General features: G+C 42.6%; 1 protein-coding gene across 1 annotated transcript; it reads left to right on the top strand.

The window, feature by feature from the left end:
* Positions 1 to 56: 56 nt before the first annotated feature.
* On the top strand, positions 57 to 18,240 carry DERL1 (derlin 1). Its single transcript, XM_063327482.1, has 8 exons — positions 57 to 392; positions 2,012 to 2,123; positions 5,893 to 5,957; positions 8,294 to 8,320; positions 10,260 to 10,355; positions 11,118 to 11,170; positions 12,340 to 12,450; positions 14,302 to 18,240. Exons 1-8 carry the CDS (start codon positions 240 to 242, stop codon positions 14,438 to 14,440), a joined length of 756 nt encoding a protein of 251 aa, XP_063183552.1. The 5' UTR covers positions 57 to 239; the 3' UTR covers positions 14,441 to 18,240.
* Positions 18,241 to 18,715: the final 475 nt, after the last annotated feature.

Below are 18,715 nucleotides of genomic sequence, written 5' to 3'. Positions count from 1 at the left end.
GCGCCGTCACTGGGCAACGGCGGGCGCCTCCACCCCGGAGGCGGGACTTCCGGCGGGGGCGGGGACGAAAACGGAAGTGGCGGCGGCTCAGCCGAATTCGGCGGCGCCACGTCTGGCTCAGGGTTCCTCTCCCTGCCTGGGGCGGCGGCAGCAGCGGGCGGACCCTCATCTCGCCTCTCCGTCAGCGGCCGGTTCGTAGCGAGGCTTCGGCGGCGTCCGGGCGCAACGGCGGCGGCGACATGTCGGACCTGGGGGACTGGTTCCGGAGCATCCCGCTGATCACCCGCTACTGGTTCGCCGGGTCTATCGCGGTGCCGCTCGTCGGCAAGCTGGGCCTCGTCAGCCCCGTCTACCTCTTCCTCTGGCCCGACGCCTTCATCAACCGCTTCCAGGTACGGGCCGCACTACCGGTCCCGGCGTGCCCTGCGGCGCCCGCCCCGTTAGAGAGCGCGGCCCGGGACGCGCTCGGCATGCTGGGAGTTGTAGTGCGCGGTTGTTGCCCCCTCCCGCGGCCTCCGCGGCCGCCCGGGGAGGGAATGGCGCTCCGAGGGGACCCTGCAGGAGCGACGCAGGCCGCCTCCAGTGGGAAGCCGGGGCGGGCCTCAACGCTTACCCTCCGTGAGGCCTGCGGGACTCGGGTTTAGCCGGTGCTCTGCCTCCGCAGGCCCCGGGCTCCCCACCAAGGTGACACAGGCTGTGGTGCCCGGCCCTGCCAGCGCCCCTGGCCGAGGCAAGGCGGGCTGTGGCCCTCGCCAGGCCCAGTAGTTCGCCCGGGGTCTCGTTCTGGTGCAATTTTTTCCTACGTTTTTGGGGGGAGTTGTTGCACCTGGCCCCGGTTGCTGTGCTAAGGCACTCTGTAACAATAAAACCTGTGGCTGTGACTTCAGGTGGTTTGGCTGGCCTCCGCTGTGCGATTGTGTGGGCCTGACGTTGGGAACAGGCACGTGCAAGTGTCCTAAACTGCAGGTGGGTCTGGAGATATTAAAGGAAAGCTCAAGAAGTGCATATTCTGCATCTTCTCTCTTGGAGTTTGAAAAAGCTTGTGTTTGGGACTGTCAGCTTCTGTGCCTAGGTGTGGCTGACATAAACTAACGACTGAATTCCGGAGGTTTCAGATGTACGGTGTTTCTGGGTGCGTTAGCAGTGCCAAAAGAGGTCACAAACTGGACATAGTCTCTTTCCTTGTACTGGGAGGTTACAGGCTCAGTGTTTTGGTGTGAGGGTGTGTAGGGGAGAGCAACCACTGGATGAACTGAAAATGAAGAAAAACATCCCAATCTTTAGATTTCTATTATATGTGCTCATTATATCTTCAGTGAAAAAAGCTGAATGCAAAAAAAGATAAGAAGATAGCTCTCTGTTTCATGTATTGTCCCCCAAAACTTAGTAGCTTAAATGACTGGTTTTTTCCTCTAGTTCCTTCTGGAACTGTGATGTTCAGGATCGCAATACCTATACCAATACTCAGTATCAGTGTTGCCGGTTAAAGAGCTCGTTCATAAATGGCCAAACACTTTCTGTACTTGCTACATGCTGCCATGCTGGGCCCAATATTGATTGTTGGGAGACTGTAAAGCAGATTCCAAATTCTCAGAGCAGCCTGTGCTGTCTGCAACAGTACACTAAAGGCTGTTGTGTGAATTCTTTGGCCTTTGTTCAATAGGTGAGAATGGGTTCCTTTTTGGATACTTTTAAAACAGGGTGGCATCCTTGCAAGTATATCCGTTTTGCACTGCAATAAAGACTCACTACTGCAAAGATGTGATGGAACAGTCTGGGAAGTTGTGTGTAATTTCTGTTGTAATGTTAATAGCTTTGCTTTATCAGATTTAAAAAAACAAAAAACACCAACAACCAAAACTGTAAGCTGCTGAAGCGTCAGTAATTGATACTTGGGCCATTTTTAATCTCCTCCTTGATCTTCCAAGTAATTAATAACAAATGAAAAAACTTAAGCATATGAATTCATTCTTCAGTGTATAAATATATCTTTCTCTTTTGTTCTGGACAGATCTGGCGGCCGATAACTGCAACTTTCTTCTTCCCAGTGGGACCTGGAACAGGATTTCTCTACTTGGTGAATTTGTATTTCTTGTATCAATATTCATCACGATTAGAAACAGGTATGTTATCCATTAAATTGTATGCATGTGGTGAACTCTGCCCAGAGTTGATAGAGACTAAACATTGTCAGATAGAGCTTCTGTTGGGAACGTTTGTGGCGATGAGGTTGTGGCCGTTTCAGACAGAACGGTGAGAACGATGGCTCATCTCTGTGCCTGCTTATGTTGATCAATGAGAAGCTACTCGGAAAACTGATTTTCTGTGCCTGGCTCCTTCCCGTTGGTAGGGAGCCTGTTAATTTAGGATCTAAACTTGATATTTCTTTCAATAGGAGGGTTTGGTGCTTTTTAGTTGCTGGATTTCAGAAATGAGGGATAGAGACTAAAAGATGACGTTACCCTCTGTTTTCTTGTATCTGATGTCCTTTAACATTGAAGAGTGATAGAACATACGCAATAATGGGTATATCCATCTTGAGAAAATAATGATGTTGGTTTTTCCTTTTTTTTTTTTAAAAAGGCAATGATGCTTACCTGCGTTATTCTATCAGTTATGTTGAGTTGAGAGACACCTTGTACAAATGAAGTGTACCCCTCTGTCAAATAGAAATGTGAAAAAGTTAAGGAACGAGTTGGATTTTCAGTTAGGGGGAAAAACTAAGAGTGGAAGAAAAGAGATCAAATAATGGGTCATTTCTCTCAAAAAAGAGATTGTTGTTACAAGGTAGCTTCAAAACTGGTCTCACTTTGTGATGCGTAGTTCATTAAAGCTAGACAAAAATTGTTTGTATTGAAGTAAATAATTAAAGTATTTGCAAAGCCCAGCTCCTCTTGAAAGCTTTTATGAACAAGAATTTCATTGTAGTTCTAATGGAGTCTTAGAACTGATGGTGTAAGTGGAAATGCATTACAAAGTGATGTTTGGGAAGTTCCACGATAGAAGAGAGATCCCCAGTAAACCTGTCATCCAGAGAGTATCATGGAATCTCTTCTTAAGTCATAGGAAGTGTAGCAGGAACAGGGAGGAGTGGTGCCAGATTGTATTTGGTTGTTTTCTTAGTGAAAGTAAGTAGTAGTTTAATAGCTAGAAATGTTCCTCCATTTCTTTGAGCCTTTCTGCAGTAAATTGCGAACACATGGGAGTACTCACAACATTCTACCGTGCAAAGCTATGTGTAGTAAGAGTTAATATATGCAGATTATAAGACATCACTTCATGTACATATACTTACAAAATGTTCTAGTTGTCTATGCTGTGGCAGAAGTCTCATGGAAGCAGAAGTTAATTGTTTCAGTGGTAAATTTAGATTCCTGCTGTATAACACATCTGGATTTTGAAACTGGCAAGTCAGCTGTGTTGTTTGAATCAGTGCATTTCTTCTATATTAGAGTAATTTTTCTGGGTATAAATAAAGTTCTTGGTTAGGCTGGCGCTTCCTTTACGCAAGAGGCTTGAATCCTTTTGAAAGTGGGAGGTGTGTAAGTTGCTGATAATATGTTTACAAGTGAAAATCAGCATAGGTGTATGCCTCCTTTTGCCTCTGAAACTGAGGAAGTGAAACTTCTATTTTCAGGGTTGTACGTGGTTTTTGAGCATACACTGGTATTGCACGCTAGCTTCAAATTTAGCTGTCAAGAATATCCATATGGTTTTGTACTGTGCTTGTGTTTTCCTAACAAGCTGACCTCTCGCTTCCTGAGGAAAAGGAGATTGATGTGGTTTTGTTTTGTTTCTGTTGGAGAAGAACATAACAAATGGAGAGGAAGAATGCTAAGCACCAGTATAGGTTAGGGGTGGACCTGCTGGGAAGTAGTTCTGAGGAGAAAGATCGGGGGTCCTGGTAGACAGTAAATTATCCATGAGCCAATAATGTGCCCTTGTTGCCAAAAAGGCCAATGGAATCCTGGGCTGCATAGGGAAGAGCATGGCCAGTAGGTCGAAGGAGGTCATTCTCCCCCTCTACACTGCACTGGTGAGGCCACAACTGGAATACTGTGTCCAGTTTTGGGCTCCCCAGTTCAAGAGGGACAGGGAACTGCTGGAGCGGGTCCAGCGAAGGGCAACTAAGATGATTGAGGGACTGGAGCATCTCCCTTATGAGGAAAGGCTGAGAGAGCTGGGACTCTTTAGCCTGGAGAAGAGAAGGCTGAGGGGAGACCTTATTATGGCATACAAGTATCTAAAGGGTGCGTTGAAGGAGGATGGTGCCAGACTCTTTTCATTGGTTCCCAGTGACAGGACGAGGGGCAATGGGCACAAGTTGGAACATAGGAAGTTCCATTCAAATACACGGAAAAACTTCTTTACGGTGGGGGTGACAGAGCACTGGAACAGGCTGCCCAGGGAGGTTGTGGAGTCCCCTTCTCTGGAGATTTTCAAGAGTCGCCTGGACGCAGTCCTGAGTGATGTGCTCTGGGCAATCCTGCTTTAGCAGGGGAGTTGGACTAGATGATCTCTAGAGGTCCCTTCCAACTCTGAAGATTCTGTGAAATATCAACAAAGCAGAATATGCAGAGTCCACTCCCCAGCAGTAGGAATGATGAGATTAGGCGTCTGCAGTTCTTCCCCGATGACTGGATTATACCCTGGGCCCTCCTGAAGGACCCAGTGGGCTAGAGCACACCTCGCCCCTGTGCTGAGATTTTTGGCAGTCTGTAGCTCAGTTTTTCTTAGATATTCATTGGAAACTCAGCTTCAATAGCTCGTCTAATATTCTTGCTAGTAATCTTCTAGATAACAAGAAGTGGAAAACTTTAAGGGAATAACATTTGCTTTGATGTCTTCCTATTCTGGAGGAATTCCTGTGCTGGAGTTTCTACAGGGTTAGTCAGCTTTCTCTCTTTATTTGTTTCTATTTGTTGTATGGCAACAGTAAGGAGAAAACTCCGGTTTATGTAGTTCTCCAACTTTACAACTTTCCAAAAGACTTTTTCAAACTGCTTCCCCCCCACCCCCCCATCATGTAACTTGCATGGCTGAACTTAAACTTAAAATGACTAAAATAGCAATTTCGTTTTACATAGGCTGTATGTACTCTGTACTCTAAAAACCTAATGCTTATAAATAGGTTTTCTGTCTTTAAATTTTTGGGGACATGTGAAATAGTTGTAGGAAGCCAAATGGTGCTAACATTAAGCAGTGGCTTTCTTTCTAGGCATTTTGATGTTTAATTATTAGCATGTGATTCAGCTTGTTCGTGGGGCGCTGTGTTTGTCACTGTGGGGTTTGGGTTTGTTTCAGCAGTATTCTTAGGCTTTCCTTGCCTGCATGGAATTGTATGAAAGCTGATAGGAGTCTTGCTCAAATGCCGAGGTCCGTGCCAGCCTTTTAGAGAGTTTGCAAGCTGTGCACCCTCCTTATCTATGTTGATTTTTTTTTGGAGTGTAAAAGCTATTGTATCTCTTGAGTCTGACTAGATGATGCAAAGAGGATGCAATTTGCCTAAGTAAGGACTGGTTTTCACATGACTCAATCCTTAAACTTGGTGTCTCTGCTTTTGCTGAGCAAGTGTATTTCCTTATTGTGTGCTTCTGACGGGTAGCTTCTTACGAAGGATGGGGTCCAGCTCCATTTGGAAGTCTTGTGAAGTTAAAACCACTTATCTCCAGAATTAAAGTGTGTTCTTTTTTAAGTAGAGTTGCTGTGTGCACACTTAATGCAGCGGGCTGGATGTCTTTATTTTCTGGTCCTATAGGTTGTTCTATTATAAGGCCATTTAAAATTAAAAAAAATAAAAATCATAAACCACAGACTGCCTGTAGGACAACTGTTATTAACTGAGCTTTTCTTTTCTTATCAAGATTACTTACTGATTCTTTTTATTTACAGGGGCTTTTGATGGAAGGCCAGCAGATTACATGTTCATGCTCCTGTTTAACTGGATCTGCATTGTTGTATCCTTCTGCTCATCATCAAACTTTTAGAATATTTTGGTTCTCCTGTTTCTGCCTGTTCAAAGACCAGGTTTTAGCAACTAACAGTTTTAAAATGTAGCAAATGTTCACAGGTGAGTTTTTAATCTTCCTGGAAAGGTAGTAAGTGGCTTCCAGGAGAATACTAATAAATACTAATAAGTGTGCTAATACAGGTATGTAATCTGGGGACTAGAGTTCTGCTTGTATAAAGCTCAGCTTGTGCTGCGTGAGTTTCCCTAGTGTTTGCTGTATTGCTTCACTTACCCACTTCTGTGAATTGCCACGTGGGGTGAGGGTGAATTTAGTGTGTTTAAGCTGCCATGTGCAAAGAGGTCTGATCTCTGCCATTCCCTGGGCTAGAAATTCAGGAGTATCTCGTGGAGAGATCCTTTACCTGCGGGGTACAAGTCAGCTGAGTCTGTGACAGCAGCTTTGCCATATCTGCACTGAGCCAATTCCTGAAGAAGCTGGGCTTGTTGGTTTGGGAATGTTGGGAAGCAGTTTTTCCATGAGCTATGCTGTTCTACCTGAGTTTTCTTTAGGTCTTGGATACAAAACTGTGAGGAGTTGCTGATACATCAGATGGTTGTGCTACCATTCAGAGGGATCTTGAGAGGCTGGAGAATCTCACGAAGCTCAGCAAAGGGAAGCGCAGAGTCCTACCCCTGGGGAGGAGCAGCCTCAGGCACCAGGACAGGCTGGGGACTGACAGTCTGCAAAGCAGCTTGGCAGAAAAGGCCTTGGGAGTTCTGCTGGACACCAAGTTGACCATGAGCCAGCAATGCGCCTTTGTGGCAAAGGTCGCCACCAGCTTCCTGGGCTGCATTAGGCAGAGCATTGCCAGCAGGTTGAGGGAGCCGATTACTCCCGTCTGCTCAGCCCTTGTGAGACACATCGGGGGCTTCATCCAGCTTCAGGTTCCCAAGTATGGGAGAGACATGGACATAACTGGAGTGAGTCCAGTGAAGGGTCACAAAGATGATTAAAGGGTTGGAGCATCTGTCACATGAGGACAGGCTGAGAGAGCTGGGATTGTGCTGCCTGGAGAGCAGGAGGCTCAGAGGTGTCTCATCTATGTGGATTAATACCTGATAGGGGGAGGGAGTAACAGAAATGGAGCCAGACTTCTCTCAGTGGTGGGACAAGAGAGAATGGGCACAAAATGAAGCACAGAGAATTCTATTTAAATGTAAGGAAGACCCTTCTTACTGTAAGGGCAGTCAAACACTGGCATGGGTTGCCAAGAGAGGTTGTGGACCCTGCATCCTTGGAGATGCTTCCATTCTGTCTGTGCTGTTGCCACCTCCTTGTAGCAGTTTGCAGTGGGCACAGCATGTGGAAAAAAAGGGAGCGGTGACATCAGTGTGAACCAGATACAGCCAGGAAAGCCAGTGTGTAGAAATGCTGTTGCCTTTATCAATGGATTAATTTATCTGCAGTTGCATTCCACTGTATGGAGGGATTTGCTAATCCTGCTAGGCCTGTTGAGCCGCAGCAGTAACTAGGAAAACAACGTTGTTGTTTAGATGTTGTTAAGAAAACCATCAGCTTCATTGTGGTTGCAGGCTGTTGGCTGTGAGCTATTAGATGAATCTGATTGTGACTTGACTTTCATACTGGTCATTTAAAAGCTTCTAGTTGCTTGTTCCCTATATGATGTAAGGAGCAACCTAGATGCATGATCTGGGAAAATGCTTGATGCCGTTTTATACACATTCGTGAACTGTTAAAAGCATTCTCGTCACAGCTAAATTCTTCAGCAATTGGTTCTACTCAGTAGTTACTACAGTAAGTAAATCCTTTGGGTTCCAGGGTAGGAGAGTAGTATTAAAAGCCTGCATTGATGCATTTCAAGAAAGAACTTATTTTATATGACACAGTGTCAATACATTGATATTTTTTTATGATCTGGTATTTCTTTAGCTACAAACCCAACATTTTAGTCTTTAAAAAACTAATGAAAGAATCCAGCTGTTAAACCTGTAACATGCTTTTATGCAAGGACTGATTGAGTTTGTAGTTAGCCAGTTTCATCATGGAGGGAAAGCCAGTGCATCCATCAACCCTCGGGGTAATGACTTGAGGTGGTAGCTTGAAAGGTTACTGAAAACCAATTATTGAAGCTAAGTGTGTAAGCCTCTAGATCATTGGAGGATTTTCATTTTTTCCAGTGGTTAACTTAATGCTATGCAGGAAGGCTGTTTTCATTTTAAACATTAAAGGCCTTTGCATGCGTGTTCAGTGCGTGTGCAGCTTCTTTTTGTCATTCTAGTCTATCAGGTTTTGCTGCGTTTTCCTTAATGGTGCAATGACAGATAACTGGCTTGGCGATGGACATGCAGGTAAGTGCCGTGCAGTTTCTTAAGTAATAATCTTATGGCACTTTCTGACTACTTAATGACTTTATAGAGAGCATCATCGGCATAACTGCAGAATGTAGTTAAGTTAGGCTGGTTTAGTTTATACCAAAATAGATTGCTGTGTGCGTTTTGTTAATTTTTTTAGTTTGGCTTAGCCTCAGCTAATGTCACAAGCCTGTATCTGACTCTGCCACTCCTAACCGAGTTAGGGAGTCAAGGAGTGAGAATTGGCTGTTTGTGCAGTCAGGAAGTGTTCGGCCTTTTACTAAAATGGACACAAGATGTCACCTATGCACTGTTTCTTCTAATGAATGTAGATCTGCATTCTTACTTTTTTATCTAAAAATGATTCTTGGGTTCATTAGTCTTCTCAAATTTAGTGTGCCTTTTACTTGCCAACAGAAGAACTTTTTTTGAAATATGCAGCTTCAGATTTAGATCAGAACTGTGCAGTGCAAAATCCTCACAAGAATGATTAAAATAGTCATTTAAAGAACCAGTTTCAATGAGGTAGTTCTGATCTCCCCAAATATTAAGGGGCGAAGTGGGGAGCGTTTCTTGGACACAACAGAGTATCAGAGAACTGCAGGTCTTCAGCCTGCCTCTGCTGTTCTCTCCTCATCTTATTCTATCCTTGTCACCCAAAGCCAGCACCAATATCCCTAATATTCTCTAAAATATTATCTTAGCATTTATTAGATCACTTATCAGGCTTCCCTGGTAGACAAAAATAGTGATCGTGCATCTGCTGTCCAGACCGAGTTCTACTAAGGGCTGTCCATAACTTCGCACTTAAACTTTTTTTGCTGTGGGGAAGATGCCACAAAATTCTTCAAAAGCATGGTGAAGTCATCCATATGTTGTATGAATTTTAGACTGACTGTGTTGGATTGTAGCTTTTTAAAAAGGTACTTAAAATGGTTTTATATCTGCACACAAAGTACTGCTTAAAATACGGGGTTTTTGTTCGTGTTGAGTGCTTTGCTTGAAAGTGAGAAGTTAGAGTAGGATAGCTGGGCCTCTATACCCATGTCAAATACTTTCAGAAATTAGATGTTTCTTTGTTTTCCAGTAAAATAAAAGTGGTTTTAATAAAGACCCTAAGGTTCTCGTGTGACGAGTCAGACTGCTGGTGTGCTGCAGGGCTCGGGGGAGGCTGGACTGATGCCCACGTACCAGCTTTAACGTGGAACCTGTTGAATAGTGGCACCCCCGAAGGGATGAGTTTTAACCTCTCTTCCAAACACACAAGCTGGTTTGTAGTGTTAAACCAGTTCATGGAAACATTGCTGGCACAGTCTGTCTTCAGTTCAGAAATCAGCAGATGGCTAAAATAGTGCTTTATATTTGTTTCACTAGAAATAGTCCAATCAGCTAATGCACAGTCACAGTAAGGAGGTATTTGAAACAGTCTCATCTCCTGGCGTGGAGCAGAGGTTAATTCTTGTGGTGCTCCGAGGGGGACATAGCTGGCAGTTTGATAGAGTAACACTTCATCTGGTGTATTATCTTAGCCCCAGGTGAGTATGGTTGGGTTAGTGCCCTGGGTTGTGAATGGAAGTGATTGTGGCACAAGTATGTTGCTGACTCTGCTGTAGGTGTGCTACCAAGCAGCTGGGAGCAGAGGGGTTCGCCACAGCTGCTCTTTCACTTGGGGCAAGTTGGAGCCCTTTGCTTTGGCATCATCTTGCAAAAGAGAATAAGCAAGTTGGTTCTCCTGCTTAGCTTTCCTAGCAGGCTTTGAACAGATCCATGACAAGTGATGGCAAAGATTCTGGGGCAATCTTTAAAGATTTTGCTGATATATCATGCTTACGAGCCATTTTTGAAGCTTACAGCTCCTGCTGCCTATTTAAGTTTCTTGGTTTTCTGTGAAAATGATGGTAACTTTTTGCCTTTTTTTTTTTTTTAAACATTGCAGTTACTGATGATTCCACTCATCATGTCAGTGCTTTATGTGTGGGCCCAGCTGAACAGAGACATGATCGTATCATTTTGGTTTGGAACAAGATTTAAGGTATGTCAGACCTTAAATCTGGGAAGGTTTCTGCCCAGAAGATGCATTTGGAGTGGGTGAGGGGCAAAATATAAATATTTTCTCTTATTAAAGATGTCCCATGCTTTGACATAGCTATATACTCCTTGAGATGCAGCAAAGGCAAAATTTCTTCATGGTCTTCCATAAGATGTCACTCAGTGTGGCTTTACTGGAAAGATGTCCTGACAATTGAAATTCATTGGTCTGAAAAGAGGAAAAAATTCATGATAAACATTAACCTGGATAAAACCTGAATGTAGTGACAAAATGTTGATATTTGAAATTGTTCTTTCCTGTGCAACCTTGTCTGTTTTTGCCAGATCTTGTAGTGAAAACTCCTTTGATCATCGTTTCCAGACCTTTTCAAAATCAGAAATATTAGGACTTGTTTCAGATTGTGAAACAAAGCTTGCTGTGGAACATAGAGTGCGAAAGACACATCTACTTATAATGCTTAATTCATAGAATCTTCATGGTTGGAAAGGACCTTTGACATCGAGTCCAACCATCAACCTAACAATGCCAAAATGAGTATGACTTATCTAAAAATGTTAGCGGTCGCTCAGTTTGGAGTATCCTACCTTGTTAGGTAGAATCTGCTTAAGTTAATAAATCGGGATTTGTGTAATGCCTAAAATATTGATATTATAATCGTGCTTATTAGTGCAGTGGGAGGTTGAGCAGGTTTATGTCCTTAACTCCTACTTACAACTTCTCCGTCTCCATTGCATTCTTTTTCAGGCCTGTTACCTTCCATGGGTTATTCTGGGATTCAACTACATCATTGGCGGATCGTATGTATTTACTTGGATGGCCAATTTGAAGTTATAAAAGCCTTTACAGCTATTGAACTTACTGCTGAATTTAGAAGCAGTGTTAAAATAAGAGGCTTAAAACTGTATAATCTGACTGATGATGCTCAGTGTCATATCGTGGTCATTTAAGATAAAAGCAAAGAGGAGATGTGCGTGTGAGATCTAGAGAGTGTAGGTGAGGGGAAAGTAATAAGAATTTGGTTTATTTTCTAGTAAATCTGTGCATTAGGCCTTTTCCTTACTAAGAGAGTACAGCCCCGTAAAGAAAGATGTCATCCCATATGACCAGCCATCAGTACTGGTTTTAGAAACAAATGTAACTTGACTCTGATAGTGCTGCTACTTCTTTCCCTCACAGTCTTGCCCAACGTGATGGTATTTTCAGCTTGTGAAACAAAGGAAAATGGCAATAACAAGCCCACAGAGCGCCATATTAGCACTTGCTGAATTCATTGGTCTGTCTTGGGTTTCTTTGACTAAACTGCATGATGCAGAAATCCCCTCTGTGCAGGGTCTTTCCCATTGGTGCCCTGCGTCTGTTGGGGCCTCTTGGTGCCGCTGTAACATAATTAGTGACAATAACAAATTATGTGGTTGATTTATAAAAGGAGGAGGTAGTACAGCAAAACCAAATTCTCTTTTCTGGCTGTGCCTCCTACTGACTCATCCGTCACTTGAGAAAACTGCTTGCTGTTAGATACCTGCTGTTTCTATGCATGACGGAAGATACTCAAGGGCCTCCATTCAGCAGTGTTTTTGCAAAATTGGGAACAAAACAGTTCAGTTCAGCAGGAGACAGGTTGTCCAGTGAAAACAGCAGTAACTTCTCAAACTCCGCAGACTATTATTTTAGACACTAATAGCTGTACGGTCTAATTCCCTGATGTAAACAAGTATTTAATTGCATTTTCAGTACAGACTGTAGAGAAGGCTTGGAAGGGAGGGTGGAACAGCCTGTTGATGTGTTGGCACTGAAGGTTGGCCCTTCTAAAGAAGTGGCTGCAAAATGCTGAGGGAAGGGAAATCTGTGTCTGACAGCCCCGGCAATGCCCGTGGCAGATGAACAGTAGTAACTGGCAGAAGATGGGCACTCGTTTATTTTCAGAGAGGACAGAATGTGAAACGATTCTTTTTCTTTTGCCTTGCAGAGTCATCAATGAGCTGATAGGAAATCTGGTTGGCCACCTGTATTTCTTCTTAATGTTTAAATATCCGATGGATTTGGGAGGAAGGAATTTTCTGTCCACACCTCAGTTCCTGTAAGCTGGCTTTATTCTTTAGCTCGCTGTTTGTTTGGTCCAATTTTCTGTATTGTTTGTCAGGCACGTATTTGCTGGGATTGTAAGGTGTCAAATACTTTGCTAAAGCAGCCTGCTTTAGACTTACCATATTGACTGTGCTTCTGAGTCATCAGAAATGTTGAATTTCTTGTAAATGGCCCATGTGAGAGCTCTTTGTTACCCCTGTGGATGGCTTGTGTCCTTTACCCACTCTTAAGAGTGAGAGCGAAAGTCATAGTTCTGCTAGTGAGTTGAGTTGTAGTAAGGAGAACTTCTAACAATTATCAGATGGTATCAAAAAATCATTTTCTTCTGTAAATGATCTTTTATCTGTATTTCCATGTATCATTACAGTAGCTACCAGTTCAGCAACTTGTAACAATAGGAGTTGGTTGTAGACTTGTTCAGGACTATAATATATATTCTGCTTTGCAGTTTGCACCCATCACCTTGACTGAGACTGCAGGTCTTGGTTTCTGAAGTGCTTTTTCTTGCGAACTGTTTATTGTTTTGGCATTGAAATACTAGGATCAGAAGCCGAAGTCTGTAGCTTCAGTTGCCCTTGTCCTCATCCTTTTGGGCTGTAAATATTCTTCCTCTACCAAACTTTAGTTAGCAACTCAGTTAACTCTTTTTATAGCATAAACTGTTTATTAGAAGATGCAAAGTTGAATTACAGTTCTGCTTTCTGTACAAGTTTTAATGAGTAGGAAAGCTTTATATTCTACTTTTTTGTTTGCAAGCCCTTCTGGTAAATCTAATTTTCCATAAAGATTAGAAGACAAAATGTTTTTTTAAAATGTCTTTCAAGGTAATGATAGCTCTGAAACTGCCATCAATCTTGTTAGTTATGTGCAATTCTCTTGCTTCTATTTAATTGATTCTATTTAATTTTTCTCTGTATTTGAGAAGCAGAAACAGAAGTACTGCAAACATTGCTACAAATGGATAAATTTTGCCTTTGCACTGTAATGTTTTGTTTAATGTGGTGAATTGCAGATACCTTTAATATAATAATGAAGAACTTTTTCTATACGGGATCATTCTTCTTGGGTTTCTTCTTGGGAACCTGCATTTTATGTCTGCACCTCAGATTTTAGCGGTCCAATTCAGCAAGGGATTTGCAGGAGCTCAGTGTAACTATTGTGGAGCTGAAATGACTCTGCATTAATGGCAGCCCTTGACGAAATGCAGAAGCTGTATTTTAATTCACTCTATTTGGGTGGTAGCCTAAGTTGGATGCTAAAGTCGTGCAGCACTGATTTGCTCTGGCCAGGTCACTCGAGCTTTGATTTCCGACAAGCTAGTTGCTTAAGCCTGTTTCCCTTAGTCTCTTCGGTCCTCAGTTCCTCAGGAATGCTTACTTGGAGAGCAGTGAGGTGGTTGGATGCTGTGATAACAGGAGCTTTGCAACTATTGAAGAGAAAGAGGTGCTCAGAAGTGATTTGGAATTTTTTTTTTTTATTTCCCCTGGAAAAAAAAGGAAGAGAAGTTAGGGGAATTAAGTTTGTATCACAGCATTTATTTTCAACAGTGAGACTCCCTTATGTGTGTGTTTGTGTTTTTTGTTTTTTTTTTTTTTCCCCCCTGCCCTGTGTTTGGATTATTGTATCTAACCATATCCCAGAGATGGAAGTTCCCCAGAATTCACATTTCTCAATGTGCTGAAGGCTTAGATTTGGAAAGAATTCTGTGAAGTGCTGCTGTGAAAGCCAGTTTTATTGCAAAGTCTACCAGCTTAAAGGAATCGCATGGAAAAGTAGTCTGGCATTTACCCCCAAGGTACAGCTCTTTCTCAAACTCTCTCCTTCTCTTCTGGCTTGTCCTTAGGTACCGCTGGCTGCCAAATAGGAGAGGAGGAGTGTCGGGGTTTGGTATCCCACCCGCTAGCATGAGAAGAGCTGCAGAAGATCAGCAGGGTGGTGGAAGACACAACTGGGGCCAAGGTTTCCGGCTAGGTGACCAGTGAAGACCTCCTGCCCTTCGAAAACAGCAACTCTTTGGTTTTAATTGGATGTAGAACCGACCCTTCCTGGTGCAGAGCATGCTTAGGAACTGAGCTCTCTGTAGTACTGTTGGATTTCACTGATTAGAAAGAATGTTTCTGGTTCAAGAGAAAATGAAAAACTCCAGAAGGGAAAAATGTAGATCTTGCTCCAGGTTAGCCAGTAGTGTCCAATTTGATTCTGCCATTGAAAAAAGCCTTCTTTATACAGTATTTTCTGTCTGTCGCAACAGGCATCCATTCTGCTGTCTTGTTCCGTGATGTGATGGGACAAGCTAATGGTGTTCTGTCTTGCCTGGTATGTTAAAAGCTTGGTTGACCATGGTAAGGGAAGAATCCAGTGTGAGGCAGATGGATCAAACTAACCCGAAAGCTTAGGAAGCTGACTTTTTCCATAGCTGTGCTTAAGTCCCAGGATCTCTGGAAATATTATTTAAGTGATATCTCTCTGCTGCGTTCATAAAGCAAAGTGCAAATGTCTCGTTTCCATTATTAAACTGTGTTCTGAGGGGATTTTTTTTTCTTGCTGTGCAACATTTGTCCTGCCTGCTACAGAATGGGCTGGGCAAGACTAAGGATAAGAGGGCTTTCATTTGAAATGGCAATAACAGATACTCACAGAATTGAAATCTCTGAACCCTTCATGGCATGTTACAAGGCTTGCTCTGTTTAAACTGAGGTTGTCTGGCTTCCCTGAGATCTGTGAATTCTTGGCTTCAAGGTTTCTATCTTGATTGCAAAATTGGGTAGCACAAATACTACTTAAACCAGAAAATGTAACGTATCCTTGTGGTTAATGTAAAGGGTACTGACTGCAGCATTATGTTTGTTAACTGCATCTTCAACTTCCTCTTAAAAGCTTTAAGGCATCAAAGAATCAAAGCTGGAAATAAACTTTCCCAGGGTCAAGATACAATAGAGCAGATCGCTTTACTACAGGACTCTTTCATTGTCAAAGAAGAAATGACGTACACTGTTTATTAGTATCTGTACTTTTTGGGTAAAACTTTTTGACATGGAAAAGGGAATGATTCTGTACAGTAGTTTTTCTTGTACTGGGCTCCTGTGGGCAGAGCACAGGGCTAAGCTCCAGGAAGCTGTAATACTAACTTGTTACTGACTCACCGCATGGACTTGAGCAAAGTTCTTACTTATCTCAGTTTTCCCAGCTGTAAGGAGGACTCATGCATGTCTCATGGCATCCTTAAAAGGTAGCTGTCTCCGGCTCCCCTAGATGGGAGCTGACAGCGAGCGAGGTAAGGCTTAGCTTCACATAAATGACAACATTTTAGCTAGGAACACAATTACTCTAAGCTTAACCAAGACTTCCAAGTTGGAATATAGTTACTTTTTGTTTTATAGTTGGAAGAAGAGCATCATCACTAAGATGAGATTCAAGTCTCTGAGTTTCCCTTTAGCATTTGTCTGTCTTTTTATTGGGTAGGTAGGGCACAGAAAGCTGTTCTGCCCCAACTTAGGTTTCTCAGGTATCTATAAGTATGTGAAGTGAATCTGGGCCAAAACATTTTTTGTTACTACTTTGTTTCTTCACTGAACCTGGGTTCTGAAGGTTTAAAAACTTGTAAATACTACGTGGTGTGAAACTGAGAGGAAAATAAGCAGTCAGACTGGAAGTTTTCAGCTGGCTTGCTTGAAAAGAAATTGCATGTTCCATTTCTTCACTGCAACTCAATTTTGTTGATTCAGCTTGTGGAAAAATGTAGAAAACTGGTAATGCTCGTATTGTGTGCTTAGGTTTTACAGCAACGTGGAGTTCAGAAATCACCTGCCACTTTTGTCTATTGAGTGATGAGTTTTAAAGATGCTCTTGTCTCTCTCTTTGTATAAAATGGTAGGTAGAAAAGAGGACTGCAGTGTTCTAAATACTGATCTATTGTTGACTGACAGCTGTTACTTGACGCCAACTAGAACAGTCTGAGAACCATCATTTTTGTAGGAGTCATGATGCATCCGGTCTTTTTAGACATAGTAATATCACTGTCTCCAAAGCATTTGTCTTCATTTTGAGTCAGGACCTAACAGTTAAGTGAAGATGCAGTAGTTTGTGACTTGGCTAAAACCCTGGCACACTCAAATTGCAGAACAACTTTGGACAGAAGGCCAGAAGGAAGGCGTGAGTGGGAGGAAGCATGGCAAAAGTCATTCATTGTCCTGGCCCAGTGTGCTTTGCTGGGTCTTGCTTTCTAGCACACCCTCCTTGTCTAAGGAGGAAAAGGTTTGCAAGGAAAATAGACTTCTGGTAAGTCTTGATTAGCTTTTGAGCTGCTTCAGGTCAATTTACTTTGGTTTATGGAAAATTCACTTCATAATTCCATTTTACGAGCTTAGTTTGTTCATTTCTCACTTGCCACTTGACCTGAAGCACTATTTGTTCTCCAGCGTACACTGACAATGACAGTCTCTTGTTAAATGAGTACCTCCTTTCTTATTTTGTACAGATAATTTCTCTTTTTGTAATCAATTTTTGTTGGCAAAGTTTTAAATTAAAGTTTTAATCTCTGTTACTGTCTCTGTTTTGCTGAATCTTATTTCAGCTCAAGACAAGCCTTGTGATCTGCACGTCTCCGAGGACTGTCTGACAGTTCACTGTGACACCACCTCCTGCTGTTGATAAAAGTACTCAAGAAAATGACCTGCTTTTGGGTGGGAGTCTTGTCTTCTCTGATAGGTTGCAAAATCGTAAAGGCATTTTCTTTGTTTATCACCATGGGCTTTGACAGTCTGTGTCCTTCCTGGGCTGTTACCATTTTACAGCTTTTTTTTTTTGTGTGTATACTTAATTATTCATCCTTTATTGTCCTCTGGGAGGAAGTATGCTTCTACTCACCCTCAAACTTTGTGAGATTGATAAAGATCACTTACTCTTTCATGGGTAAGCTTGGTATTCTGCAATACCCTCTCACTGTCCAGCCAGATGTGCACAGCTGCCAGACTTCCTTTTGAGGCTCTTACCTCAACAGATTTGGAGACACATTGAGCATTCTCTGAATGACTTTTCTGGTCCTCATCGTTCATCTGACTGCACTTTTCCTGTTTGTTACCATAGAGGCACCGAAGAAGATCGTGGACTCGGTACATAAGGCACTGTGTGAATCTGTTGTGCTCCTTGAACTGGAAAGTCTTGGTCCATACTAAATACACCAGAGGCAACAGCATGGCAAGTGTGTGCCTTTCGATTTTGCTCCAGCTGCGTAAAGAGTCACCGGAAGAGCCAGGAATTTGAAATCAAAAGCTTCTAAAATGCTTCGTCTTTCATTCCTATCGCTCTGTCTGACAGCTCCTCTCTCGACACCACTCCGTAATGCGGTGTGGCCAGTGACTTAATGAGAAACCGGACCTGTTGCTTCATTCTGTCATCTAATTGTTGCATTAGGAGAACTGAGAGGCTTTAAGTTTCAGAATAGCATATTGTTTGCTATATAACGTAAGATCCTTTCTGTGTTTATATATAACTGTGTTACCTTATCAGGGAGGAAGACAGCTTTGCCTTGATGGTTAAGGTAGTGAGCTGGAGAGATACGTGCTAATTAACAGTCTGAAGCTTCTGATATTACAAGTCACCTAATGGCTTTGTAATCCTGTTCTGCATCCATAAAATGAAGATGATTCATATTTTCCCTTGTTCTGTGCTAGGCTTAGGATGATGGATCAATTTGTACTTGCCGTAGTATGGCAGAGTGCTACTTTTGGTGAAGATGTTCTTAGCATTGCCATTGCCTGTGGTAGTTAATGGCTTTTCTTGTTTTGTGTGTGCCTAGATTCTTATTTTGCCATGGATGATAGTAACTGTGACTTGAAATTCAGAGTTGAGTCTGTTGTCATGATTTTATTAATTTAGGTTAAATATGTGTTCTGCATATCTGCATATTAAGCAGAAGTACTTACATCTAAAAGGTGATGATGTGCTGTTTTCTGTGATTGAAAAGATGAAAAGACTTCAGCTGCTTGTGTTTTTCAAGCGCACTTTTTTGGTGATGAAAGGAGTTCTGTTCACAGCAGTGGCTCACCCTTTTATCATCTGAAACGTGATCTAGGAGGAGTGATTACACCACTTGTGAGCAGAAGTTGCATGAAAGGAGCTGTAACTGTGGGGTGCTGGCAAGGCCTCTGCAGAATCCTGTTGATGTTGGGGGGGGGGGGGAAGTGATGATTAAATCTTAATTCTGGTGCCTGAAGGTAGTTTAGATTTTAGTTTTGTTCCCCCACACCCTTCCCACA

Source organism: Chroicocephalus ridibundus, chromosome 2 (genome assembly GCF_963924245.1).
Source record: "Chroicocephalus ridibundus chromosome 2, bChrRid1.1, whole genome shotgun sequence".
In the NCBI taxonomy this organism is placed as follows: domain Eukaryota; kingdom Metazoa; phylum Chordata; class Aves; order Charadriiformes; family Laridae; genus Chroicocephalus; species Chroicocephalus ridibundus.
This window is presented reverse-complemented; position numbering and strand designations above follow the sequence as displayed.

Bases quoted from the DNA above. Each gene is read 5' to 3' on its own strand.
- DERL1 (XM_063327482.1), top strand. From the start codon at position 240: ATGTCGGACCTGGGGGACTGGTTCCGGAGCATCCCGCTGATCACCCGC. The intron at 2,124-5,892 runs GTATGTTATCCA...TTTTATTTACAG, and splicing joins TTCATCACGATTAGAAACAG to GGGCTTTTGATGGAAGGCCA. The intron at 8,321-10,259 runs GTAAGTGCCGTG...TAAACATTGCAG, and splicing joins GCTTGGCGATGGACATGCAG to TTACTGATGATTCCACTCAT.